A 13402-nucleotide genomic window follows, 5' to 3' on the forward strand; every position below is an offset into this window, starting at 1 on the left:
CAGCCTCGGCTCACCGCAACCTCCACCTCCTGTGTTCAAGCAATTCTCCTGCCTCAGCCTCCCAAGTAGCTGGGATTATAGGCATGTGCCACCAAATCTGGCTAATTTAAATTACAAAATAATCTTATATTATGTTTGACAAAAACAGAATTTGAAAGCCCAATTGCGTAAGGGAAAAATAATTGTGTAGGTCAATCCAAAGTTATGCAGAAATTATTTTAGAATTGTTTCTATGAATATTTCTTATCCTTGACAAGTAATAAAAATTAACCATAATGTCTTGGCTGGTGAGCATGAGAAGGAAGAAAAAGATGCTTCTCCTACTTCCCCTCTAGTGTGGCAAAGTGAAGACATCCTATCTCATATTTTGCATGCTGTGAGACAGAGCTGATATATATGTCACATAGATGTACAGGTGATGTATATGCCATATACAGAGTGGGCAGGTATTCAAAAATTGAGAACTGGTGTTTTCGGGCAGGTTGAGGGGCCCTATAAAGAAACTTTGTTGGCATTGGTCCTGGTCTATGAATTACAGCCTGTGAGCCACTGATCTAATTGTTTCATTAACCACCAGAACCAGTAGTCTTCCCAAATACTCCACCACTGATTCAGTGGAAGATTCTAGGAAGTAGAATCTCCTTTGTAATCTAAGTTAACTTCTACAAACTTGTGAAAGTTTACTAGGCCACAAATATCAGGGGTAGAAAACTTGACTACATTAATTAATGTCATATAAGTTCTCACTATTTCCCTTTCTTTTCCTAATAGTTTCAAAGATGCCCAGAAATAAAAGTGTTATTGTATTGCTTTGTCATAAAATAAAAAGATTCCCATTATGTCTTCTATCTTGTTTCCATTAGTCTTTAAAAAAGGGGGAATTTTAAGCTCAGGCTTCTAAGAATAAAAGGATGGCAGAAATTACAATGAACCTAAATATTTAACTTCAAATGTATATATTTGGGAAAGTAAAATTCATCCTATGTTAAAAAGGCCCTGGGTTTGTATTTTTAAATTTAAGATTTTAAATATTTACTGTATGTAATGCCCACCCACACAGCTAATATTAAGGGAAGCCCAAATCCATTGTACTCATAAAGATTTTCTGAGCCCTTAAAATCCAGAGGATGACTCAGACATGAACCCTGTCTACAGGGGAAGGTGCATTAATACATAGCTTACTGAAATCCATGCTTCCTCAAGTTATACAAGAGGTCCTATAAGAAAGTCTAGAGGGAGGCCAAGTGCAGTGGCTCACCCCTGTAATCCCAGCACTTTGGGAGGTCGAGGTGGGTGGATCACCTGAGGTCAGGAGTTCAAGGCCAGCCTGACCAACATAGCGAAACCCCATCTCTACTAAAAATACAAAAAATTAGCCAGACATGGTGGCGGGCACCTGTAATCCCAACTAGTAGGGAGGCTGAGGCAGGAGAATCACTTGAACCTAGGAGGCGGAGGTTACAGTGAGCCGAGATCGTGCCATTGGACTCCAGCCTGGGCTACAAGAGCGAGACTCCATCTCAAAAAAAAAAGAAAGAAAAGAAAGAAAGTCTAGAGGAAAATAAAAGGAGAGGTGTCACTTCTGAATGGGTTGACTAGGGAAGGCTCTACGGACAGCAGAGCTTGTTTAAGCTCTATGTTTAAGAGCTTAGCTTTAAGGTGTTTAAAGAAGTATAGAATTTTCTCACATAGAAAAGGAGATGAGGTAAGTCATTTTCAGGCAGAGTAGATACAGAGTTACTGGAGTAGTCAATTCATCGGGTAGGCCACATTTTCTAGATTCTAGCGTTTGCGTGATCATGTGTGAGTGTGTTTGTACAGCAATGACAGTGATAATATTTAAAACCGTAAAGCTAGGTGGTAATCTGATTATTAAAGTTTTCGAATTCAGTGTTAAAGAGCTGGCTTTCTTCTGTAGTAATTGAAATTCGGCAAAATTTTGTATATGACGAGAGCTTCTTTTTTTTAAATTCTGTAACAAATATAACTCAAGAAATGAGAAGTATACATCCCTCTTATGTATACCATTAAATTTGGTTCCAGTAGACTGTCTCTGACCCATCACAAGGGCAAAATGAGTATTCTCAGATTCACTATTCACAGAATTCCTAGATTTTGATTCCAAGGAACAGAGACGTCTTCTGGCATTTTTCTCTATGACTCAAAAACTCAACTGAAGGATAACTAGAAGGAAAGCCAAAGATTTATTTTATTCACATCTACTTGGGAATATTTTTCATGGTCTGGAAGACTTATTCACTGAGTAAATCGAACACTATTCATGCTTGCTTTGCAAAGTTGTAGTTGCCTTTTGCAATGCTTACCTAACTTCAGGATTTACTTTATTAGATAGAAAAACAGGAGGCAGAAAATCACCGGTTACAACAGGAACTACAGGACGCCAGAGACCAGAATGAGCTGCTGGAGTTTCGAAACCTAGAGCTAGAAGTAAGGAAATAATGATGATAATAATAAAAATAATCATAACGATTAACATGCACTGAGCACATTGAGGAATTAGGGGCTAGTTAAGCATTTCAGATTCATACTCTCATTGGACCTCACAATCAGCCTCAAAATTACATAGCAGAGGCAACTGAGATTAAGTAAGTTGCCTAAGTCCTGTAACTAGTAAGTGGTGAAGCCTTGATGCAACTCCAAACTGTCTGCTTAGATACTGTGCATTTCAACACTACTATCTTTATAAACAAGACTAATAAATAATTTTTAAAAAGTTAAATAGATTTCAACCATCCTCAATATTTCATTGTTTTTAAATACTCATGTCCATCTTTCATTGAATTTTGACTCATTAATGCATATTACTTAAGAATTATTTTTCAAAATGTGCTATATATAAAAATATTTTGTAGGCAAATGTAAATTTATAGGAAAATGTTTTAGTCTCTAATGCATTTCTGGAAGAATCAAGGTAACTTGCCTTAGAAATATTAATCTGACCAAATTTCAGGTCAGACTAGGAAATGTCTTTGTTAATCTGACAAAATTTCAAAGGTGTTCCTTTTTATTTTGAAACTAAAACATAGAAACATCAGATTTTGAGTGTATCCTGCAAAATCTGACTTAGGATCTGGTTCAGTGTATGTCGATATATAAAGGTATAAGAAAAATTCCCATTTGACTTCAGTTATTTTGCCAGTTATTTCTCCTAAAGGTTATTTCAAATTAGGTCTGGATAAAAAGTTAGGTGTTAGTAGGTTTCAGTGAGGAAAAGTCATTCTTTTGTGGCCCACATATCTTACTTATAAAGCTTGAATAGATTGAATATGCAAAAGGCTGTTAGGGGCCATAAAACTTCATGGCAAGACCACAGTATGATATTTGAAAACTCTAAATATTCATACAGCTTAAACTGGAGCTCCACTTCCTGCATTTCCCTGATCAAAAAATTTGCAAGAATGGATGCCACTATCTGTAAATTCTTCTTCTCAATCTCTTAGTTGACTAGTCAGTTTTTTCCATTACATTTAATCATGAGCATCTTGAGTTTGAATTTTTTTCTTTTTGCCAAATTACATTAATAAACTGTTGAAATAGCATAAAGAGACAACTGGTTTAGTGTTTAATCAGTTTTTTTTAATTTCCACATATTCTTCACTGAATTTCAAGGAGAGAGAGAGACGATCCCCTCCATTTAATCTCCAAATTCACCCATTCTCAGATGGTGTGAGTGCTCTACAGATCTACTGTATGAAAGAAGGTGTTAAGGTAGGCAGATATTTAATTTTTTATGTTTTTAGAAATTAGAAAAACTGGGAATTGGAGAAGGGGAGGTTGCTCATGACTATTTTGTCTTTTAGTCACTGCATGTCATCACTTTGTTACAAACTATGTAGTAATTGAAAACAGTCACATCTACTAGAAAATTAATAGAATTTTTTAATGTGGTGACAGATGTCTAAATGATAACAGTAAAAAACACAGGCATCCATGATTATTTAGAACAGCGTCATACAAATAAAAATGCAGAATCAAAATTAGCCTTAATTACCTGGGAGAAATGTGAAATCAACTTAATGCTTCAAGAAATATATTTCTAGTGTGTCAGATAAAAAAGTTTGATTCCCTTTGTGGAGCCATTCTAGGTGCTATGGAATTCAGAATCATGGAATTGCAAAGTTAGAAGAGGCTTTGAAGTCATCTAGTCCACCATCTCTTTTGATGTGTTTAATTTAGGGAGGATTCCTCTTTTGGAAGGGCTTAGGGTTTATAACAGGTTGCATATTAAATAGAATATAATTCTCTTTTTAGTGCTACTGGATACGTTTTAAACATTAGAGTTGAACTGAGGTGGCTCTGTCCCTGGGGAAATATATTGTCCTTAAGTGTAGTAAAATCACACTGTGAATATTGTTCCTTGGGTAAAGCTGAGATGCTACCTGCTATTTCTGGTCTCTCCTTACCTTCCGCATGACCTCCCTGCTCCCATTCTGAGCTGCCAAATATACTTGCTTCAGTTGCTTTCTCTCTACTTATGAGATTGAGCTAGGCTTTCCCTTTCCTGGTGGGAGGGCTCTACTGTACTGCTGTTTGAACATGAGTAAGAGGACAATGCGGTACTAATAAGGTAAAAAGTGGGAAAGAACTTGGGTAGTAAAATTGTGCTTCCTTCTCTTCCATCTTAAACCATTGTGCTGGTGTTTAAATTTCTGGTCTTCCTGGGCAGGATGGTAATTTGTAAACCAAAGCAATTTTTTTTTATTTCACTGTAATTAAATGAAAACAATTTACTTTGCCTTTTCCGTCAGTGCTTTTCTTCTCAGATAAATCACGAACAACCTAATCCAATGAACTCTTTCATATGGAGTTCAGCTGCTTCAAACTGACTCAAGGCACAGGGTAAAAATAAAACAGATGAAATTAATGCAAGGTAGCTTTAAAAACTGGGGGACTGCACTGTAGTTTTCTACATGGCAGTCAAAATTCAATCAGGTCAGAATTTTTCTAATTAGAATGACATTGGTTGATTCTTTATATTTATTACCTATTACTATTTTATACCTGAAAGTTATCATAATTAAAAAAAAAGGTTTGGCAGTCATGAGAAGAAAGTTAATGAGAATATTCTAAGTCCTTACTACGTGCTAGACTCTTTTATACATAGTCTCCTTATCCTGGAGATCAATTCAGCCTATGAAGTAGGTGCTTATTATCTCTGTTTTGCAACTAGCAAAATAAAGAATGATCTGTTAAGTACCTGGCCCAAGTTCACACAGCATGTACGAGGCAAAATTGAAACTTAAAAGTAGATGTGCCAGATTGAAAACATGCCAAGGAATTTCAGGCCCTAAAATGTGTTTCTCTAACTTTGTGTTCAGACAGTGATGGAATAGTAGGCCACATTTGCCTTTGACATGAGTTTCTGCTTAATTTTGCAGGATGTGAACATCCCTGATCTCATAAAGCAGCTTGATATCTTGGGTGATAATGGGGTAAGTAAAGAATTGATTAAGCATAGTATAGATGTGAATTTGCCTAAACAGAGGCAAGAAATACTTAACAATGCATCATGTGTAAAGTAGGAGCAAGTGAGATGCCATGCTCACTTAAGGATGTTGCTCCTTGGGAAGAATCTACAATTTATTAAACAACTTGGCTAAGGGGTTGTAAGGATCTCTGGAAAGTATCAGCAGAAATGAGACCTGGTAAAGTGCTTTTCATGGGCAGGTTTCAGGTTTGAATGCTGACCACATCTCCAGTGACTAAAGCTAATTACTGTCTGACTCCAGCTCAAAGGCATCCAGTGTGAAATTAATCAGTCATGCATTTGCAAAGGCTGCCAAATACTAGGGTTGTTGGCAGCTCCATAAAAATGGACCAGAAAGCTATAATCCATTTTCTTTCTAAAAACACCTTCCAGACAGAGTCAAGGCACATTAATTCAGTGGGAGGACCATTTATTGTGATACTAGGTGAATGGTGTTTGTAGGTTGAAGGAGTCACTGCTTTTCCCTTGAAAAAATATCAAAGGAGAGAACAGAATTAGTAAAATTACATCAAAACTACTACGAAGAGACTGTTCTTTATTCCATTTTGGTTTCTGTTTTTCTCATAACATGACTATTAATAAAATATGCCTCCAGTGACATGAATCAAGCCAGTGTTAGGAGATATTTTTAAAAATCACATTTAGTATGCTTCGTTCGGGTTTTGATTAACTCTTTGTTAAGAATTATTACTTAACAGGATAGGAATTTATTAAGGTTCTATACAGGCTTATACACTATGTTCTGAGGCAGTCAGTCAGACAGTATTTTCTTTAGGGTAAAATAATATCAGTGTCTTCAGCGTATGGCCTTTCTTATTTTTTACAGAATTTAAGAAATGAAGAACAAGTGGCTATCATTCAGGCCAGCACTGTGCTGTCCCTGGCAGAGAAGGTAATGAGTCGTACAAACATTTCAAATCATCTCTGTGTCTGGCTTAATCCTGAATGAGCAGGATAGGGTGTGAAGGGCATTCCCTTTGCACACTTAGTGTGTGAATACGTACTACACATTTTATTTTTAAGAGTAGTACAACCCAGATAAAATGAGAACACCCAAAAGAAAAGTCTGTACACTGATTTGGAGTGGGTGAATAATTTTTGCTTTGAAGTTCCTTAAAAATATGTACAATTCTTTAAAAACAGAAAACCTTCTGCATTACATTATTTGCACAATCCTTACAAAGCTGGGAAACCAACAAAGAAGAGTTTTGTGGGGCGGTGGTAAACTGGAGCATTGCTCTTGTCATAGACTTTTCCTCGAGTGTGTTCATACCAATTGCTTCCAACTGATCCTGTGGCTTAATAGTGGCTCATTGCTGTCTCATTCAGAAAGCTTGACAGAGACTGTCAGGAGATAATCAACACTGAGTGTGCTCTGGCTCCATCTTGTGTCTAAACCTGGTAAATGGCCAGATAAATTGGTGTTTTCGGAGTACTTTGCAAATCAAAGCACAAAGTCTGGCAGGGTGGCATGTGCCTTTAGTCCTAGCTACTTAGGAGGCTGAGGGAGGAGGCTCACTTGAGTCTAGGAGTTTGGGACTGTAGTGTGCTATGATCACGCCCATGAGTAGCCACTGTACTTCAGCCTGGGCAACATAGTGAGACTCTTATCTCCTTTGAAAAAAAAGTACCAGTAAATAGTTGAGAGTCATGTGCACATGGTTGGATAACATGAGAGCAAGCAGTCAGCTTTATCCAATCTGAAATGAGGGAATTCTACAGGTCAAATGACAGTTTAGCTACTCAAACAAAAGAATGACAGAAAGAAAAAACAGGGAGAAAAAGAAGTATAGCTATGAAATAAAAAGACACTTCAGAATAATTGAAATGGTTCTCTTTTGGATCCTAATTTAAGCAAACCAGGTGTTTTTAAAAAAGGACTTTTTGTTGACAACTGGAGAAATTTAATGTGGACTGGGTATCAGATGACAAAAGTCATTAATGTTAATTTCGTAAAGTGTACAAATAACCTTGTGGGTTTTTTTTTTTTAAACAGAAAGGCCTTATCTGTTAGGGATACATATTGAAGTATTTACATGTGAAGTAACATGAAAGCTGGGATTTCTTCTTTTGAAAAAACTTACTTCCTTCACAGTTTAATTACAGAACTGATCACTTTCTCTAATCTTTCCCCAGCAAATTGATAATGCTGCATGATCTTTAACAGAAGGTCCAAATTTAGAATTTGGCACAAAGATCCTCTGGGATTTGAGCCTTATCTATCTATTTCTCTAGTGTCTCCTCTCCCTTTTCTCTCTCTCCATTCTCTCTCTGTCTCTCTCCATTCTCCACTCTTGGTCCTTTACCCTGCCCTTTCTACCTGGAAGATATTCCCACCTTGCCTTTCTGCCTCTGCCTGGCTAAATCTTAATCATCAGACCTTCACACATAAGGAAGCCTGACTATTCACCCAAGACCCCTTAGGTGTTCCCGCTGTATGTTCCCACAGTGGCCTGTGCTTCTGCCCCCGCGGCTTTTAACAATTGCATTGCACTGTCCACTGCATTTGTCATATCTCCCCATCTAACTACCACTAGACTCTAAGGCCCATGAGGGCAAATAGTTGTGTCTCCCCACACCCCACCCCTTGTTTTTTGCCCTAGCTTTTCACACCAGTCCAGCACATATACTGGGTGATGAATACATGTTAACCGAAGGAGTAAAGTGAATTTGTGAATGCTCACAAGACACTATTTCAGTGACAACGCAAAGATGAAAGAAACAGTCTGTGCCTCCGGTGCTGCTATTAACTGGCACTGATAGCCAGAGAGCCTCATGCAGTTGGAATCATGAAGGGCTGCAATTCTTTACTGAATGAAAAAAATCTCCTTGGTTTAGGGCTACATACAAAACATAGGGCTGATTCTATGGAAGATGAGAACTGAGGAGGTGAAAGAAAGGAAATACAGCCTTGTGTGTCTCACATTTTCGGAGATTGATGGGAGAAATATCTTCTGCTCCCTGCCCTGTGTGGGTGCAGTACAACTGTACTTATCAGAACCAACACTTGTGCTGTGCTCCTTTTGAGATAGGCACTTTCTAACTGCTGAAGACTAGGTACTATGTGACCTTTATTTCACACAAGGAATCTGAAGCACAAAAAAGGTAGAAAACTGCCTAAGGTAATATAGCTTGAAGTTGATGGAGTCAGGATTCATACCCAAGTAGTCTGGTTCTAAAGTCCATGATCTTAACTCTTGCACCAAACTCCCTCCTGCAGGAAATAGGTTTTATAGACCCCATGGGAGCTGGGCTATCAGAGCTGTGGCAAATTAGCCCATGCCTCTGCTTACCTTTTTTGCAAGACAGGTATAAGGCTCAGTTGAACAAATACAGGGTGATGACATTGTGCTTAGCTTTGTGGTAGAAAGCTAGGAACCAGATGAACAAGACGCAAGCCTGCCCTGGAGTGCTCACGGTCTGTTCAACTGCCTTTTGTGCAGACTTTTGCAATGCACAGATTAGAGTTACCTCCAGTCTGTGGGGTTCACAGATAATTAGTTTCTACTTCCAAGTAATTCCAAACATCGACAATGAATTTTTTGAGATGATCAATATGAATAGCACTCTATTCATATTGAGCGGAGATTGTGCCATTGCACTCCAGTTTGGGCAACAGAGCAAGACTCCAAGTATGATCTTTAGTCAGAGCTTGAGCCTAGACAAAATTCCAACAAGCAAACTCAAATGTCAATTTGTATTAAAAATAATGGCAGTGACCTTGAGTAAGAACTTATTTGGAGCTAGATACCACACTAAATGCCATAAGTACATTATCCCACCATTCCTTACAACCATTCTACAGGTGCCACCATTTTTTAATTTGTATAAATTTAAGGAGTACAAGTGTACTTTTATTACATAGATACATTGTGTAGTGGTGAAGTCTTGGCTCTTAGTGTATCCACCACCCAAATAATGTACATTGAGGTACCATTGTTTTTATTTTATACATGAGGAAACCAAGGCTTGGAATATTCAGTAACTTGTCCTGGATTACACAAGTAGGAAGGAACAGCAACCAACCAACAAATGTATATCTAACGCTCATGATTTAATGACTTTAGTTTACAGTAATCTTAAAAACATACTTTTTAAAAAATGTTTTTCGACAACAAATGGGCAGCAAGCAAGATGAAGGATTTTGGATGGATACAATTGCAATATGAATCTATTTACACAATACCCATGACTGGCTGCAATTTATTTCAAGGGGAAGCCATGTGTCTGTACAAAGAACTGATGGATTAGCACCTCTCCAGTCTCAGCATGCTTTCTTTTCTTTCACCATGTTCCCCACAGCCAAAGAGTGGTTGAACATGGTATCCCCTTGTAAGTATCAAGGCTGTAATGCATAGAAATGCTCACTGTGCTGCATAGTTTATCACAGGTAAACTAAAAAAAAATGTCTGGGACCAGGCGCAGTGGCTCACACCTGTAATCCTGGCACTTTGGGTGGCCAAAGTGGGTGGATTGCCTGAGCTCAGGAGTTTGAGACCAGCCTGGGGAACACAATGAAACCCCGTCTCTACTAAAACTACAAAAAAAGTAGCCAGGCATGGAGGTGTGCACCTATAATCCCAGCTTCTCAGGAGGCTGAGACAGGAGAATCGCTTCACTCTGGGAGGCCGAGGTTGCAGTGAGCGGAGATTGTGCCATTGCACTCCAGTTTGGGCAACAGAGCAAGACTCCATCTCAAAAAAAAAGAAAGAAAGAAAAAGAAAAAAGAAATATATGGTAGTGAGATCCCACTAGTACATGCAATACACGATGGATAGTGCCTCATTTATTTCCTTAATATTTACATTATTATTAATCTTATTTGATAGATAAGAAACTTGAGACTTAGAGAAATCAGGTAACCTTTCCATGCCACCCACTCATGAAAAGCTGGAATTGAAATTATGGCCAAGGTAGTCTGCCTTCAGAACCCACTTACTTAATTATTATGCCCAGTTGCTTCCCTAAAATATAAGCTGGCATTTAATTTTTTATATTTAAAAATGTGTATGGTAAGGTCACTTCATATTATTCAAAGTCTGCATTCAGGGTGTTTATCAATGCTAACATAAATATATATCCTGGGTACTGGGAAAGATAAGTTTTTATGTGATTTAAAATACCTCCACTTAACAAAAATAATTCCTCCCCACTCTGCTGTTACCAGGTTTTTGTTTTGTTTTGTTTTGTTTTGAGACAAAGTCTCACTTTGCCACCAGGCTAGAGTACAGTGGCGCAATCTCAGCTCACTGCAACCTCCACCTCCTGGGTTCAAGCAATTCTCCTGCCTCAGCCTCCCGAGAAGCTGAGACTACAAGCATGTGCTACCATTCCCAGCTAACTTTTGTATTTTTTAGTGGATACGGTGTTTCACCATGTTGGCCAGGATGGTCTCGGTCTCTTGACCTTGTGATCCACTCGCCTTGGCCTCCCAAAATGCTAGAATTACAGGCATGAACTACCACACCCAGCCTGTAATTAGTTTTTTGTACTGAAAAATTACCATCGTCCCAATTCTCCAGTGTACCTGGCCTTCTTTCTCTCATCCTGCTTCCTCCAACAACAGAGCTAATGGACATGATGTCCCTTCTACTTGGAACTTCTTCATTTTTTCCCAGTCATTCACCCATTCTTTGGACTCCAGTGCAATTAACACTTACGAGAAAGACTCCCATGGTATTCTCCAGTAGGGGCAGAAGTCTTGTTGCTCTTGTTCACCATTGCAGCCCTAGGACTTGGTACAGCACCTGATACTTGCCAGGTGCTATAAATGCATTTGTTGAATGGGTGAGTGAATGAATACAAGGAAGACCGTAGTCTGCTTCTGAACTATGAAATAAAAATGTGTTGTTTTTGCTTCAGTTCTCAGTCCGCTTCCTAAGATATAAGGGGAAGGGACTGAGCACTTCGGGGGGGCACACAAATATACACCACGTCAAGCAGTCATGTCAAACACTTTTGTCTTGTTAACTCCTTAGTGGATTCAGCAGATTGAAGGAGCAGAGGCTGCCCTACACCAGAAAATGATGGAATTGGAAAGTGACATGGTAAGTACAAAGATGAGGTATTATAAAAATTAAGAAAAGTTTACAAGGCAAAGGGAAAATTAACATTGCCTCTACCAGTTTTATCTGGCATTGATGAAAGTTTGTCGTCTTTCCATTATTTTATATACAGAACATGGAAAAGAATTACCAGAAGTACCAAGCAATTTCAAGCTATGTTCTCCCCCAAAAGTGTTAGCTTTCCAAAAATATCCAAAACTAATGCTGAAGTAAATTGAATTTTCTTATGTTTTCTTTCTTAGGCTCAGTAATTTTTCCACTGTATTTAATTAACAAGTAAAAACTACAGAAATAGAGGGTGCAACTCTGATTTTAAAAATCCCTAAGCCACCTTACATTCATTAGAATAGCAAAAAAAAAAAAAAAAAGCCCTAGAAAAAAGACCTAGTGCAGTGGCTTACACCTGTAATCCCAGCAATTTGGGAGGTTACGACAGGAAGAGTGCTTGAATGCAAGAGTTTGAGCCCAGCCTGGGCAACATAGTGAGAACCCATCTCTGCAAAACCTAAAAAATAATTAGCAGGCATAGTGGTAAGTATGTGTGGTCCCAGCTACTCGGCAGAGCGTGCGGGGAGGGGGGGTGTGACGCAATAGGATCATTTGAGCCCAGGACAGGGAGGCTGCAGTGAGCTATTTTCGTGCCACTGCATTCCAGCCTGGACAACAGAGGAAGACTCTGTGTTCCCACAATCAAAAAGATAAAACAAGTATTGGCAAAGAGAAAGGGAAATTCAAACCCTTCTTCACTATTGATGGGAATGCAAAACTTGTATATCTACTATGAAAAATAGTATGGTGATTGCTCAAAAAAAATCAGAATAGAATTGCTATATGGTTCAGCAATAGTACTTCTGGGTGTGTATTCAAAAGAACTGAAGCTGGAGTCTGGAAGAGATACTTATACACCATGTTCATAGCAACATTATTAACAATAGCCAAAAGGTAGAAGTAACCTAAATGTCCATCAACAGGTGAACAGATAAACAAAAGGTACAGTATACATATCATGGAATATCATTTAGCCTTCAAAACGATGGAAGTTTTGATACAAGTTACAATATGGATGTACTTTCAGGACACTATGTTAAGTAAAACAAGCTAGTCACAGAATGATAAATACTATATGAATCCACTCATGTGAGTTGCCAGATTAATCAAACTTAGAAACAGGCAGTAGACTGTGGTTGCCAGGAGGTAAGAAGAGGAAATGTAGCATTGTTGTTTCATTCGTATAGTTTCAGTTTTGCAACATGAAAAATACAGTACATTGGTTGCATAACAATGTGAATACACTTTGTACTTCTGAATTGTACACTTAAAACCGGGTTAAAAATGAGTAAGGTTATAAATGTTACGTGCATTTTACCACAGTTTAATAAGTTTCCTTTTACTCACCAAGTCTAAATATTGGTTAGTATTAACTTACAGCAATGCATAGAAATTTATAACAAGATTCAGCTGGGCACAGTGGCTCACACCTGTAATCCCAGCATTTTGGGAGGCCGAGGCGGGCAGATCACCTGAGGAGTTTCAGACCAGCCTGACCAACATGGAGAAACCCCGTCTCTACTAAAAATACAGAATTAGCAGGGTGTGGTGGCGCATGCCGGTAATCCCAGCTAGTCAGGAGGCTGAGGCAGGAGGATCACTTGAACTCAGGAGATGGAAGTTGCAGCGAGCTGAGATCACACTATTGCACTCCAGCCTGGGCAACAAGAGCATATCTCCGTCTCAAAAAAGAAGAAATAAATGTATAACAAGATATCATTAATGTTATCATTAACTAGAAAATATGAGTGAATTACTATTGGGTAAAGGAATCCTAAAA

The 13402-nt window shown here is 38.4% G+C and overlaps 1 protein-coding gene across 1 annotated transcript in view; it reads left to right on the plus strand.

Moving 5' to 3' along the window:
- JAKMIP2 (janus kinase and microtubule interacting protein 2) overlaps positions 1-13402 on the plus strand; it is a gene marked incomplete at its 3' end in the record, with an annotated part of 163351 nt that overhangs the window by 139907 nt on the left and 10042 nt on the right. The window contains exons 14-18 of the mRNA XM_017511171.2: positions 2350-2448; positions 3631-3729; positions 5400-5453; positions 6336-6401; positions 11488-11556. Coding sequence (XP_017366660.2) covers positions 2350-2448; positions 3631-3729; positions 5400-5453; positions 6336-6401; positions 11488-11556 — 387 coding nt within the window. The remainder of the gene's footprint in view (positions 1-2349; positions 2449-3630; positions 3730-5399; positions 5454-6335; positions 6402-11487; positions 11557-13402) is intronic.

The sequence above is a fragment of the Cebus imitator genome, unplaced genomic scaffold (assembly GCF_001604975.1).
Source record: "Cebus imitator isolate Cc_AM_T3 unplaced genomic scaffold, Cebus_imitator-1.0 Scaffold444, whole genome shotgun sequence".
Taxonomy (NCBI): Eukaryota; Metazoa; Chordata; class Mammalia; order Primates; family Cebidae; genus Cebus; species Cebus imitator.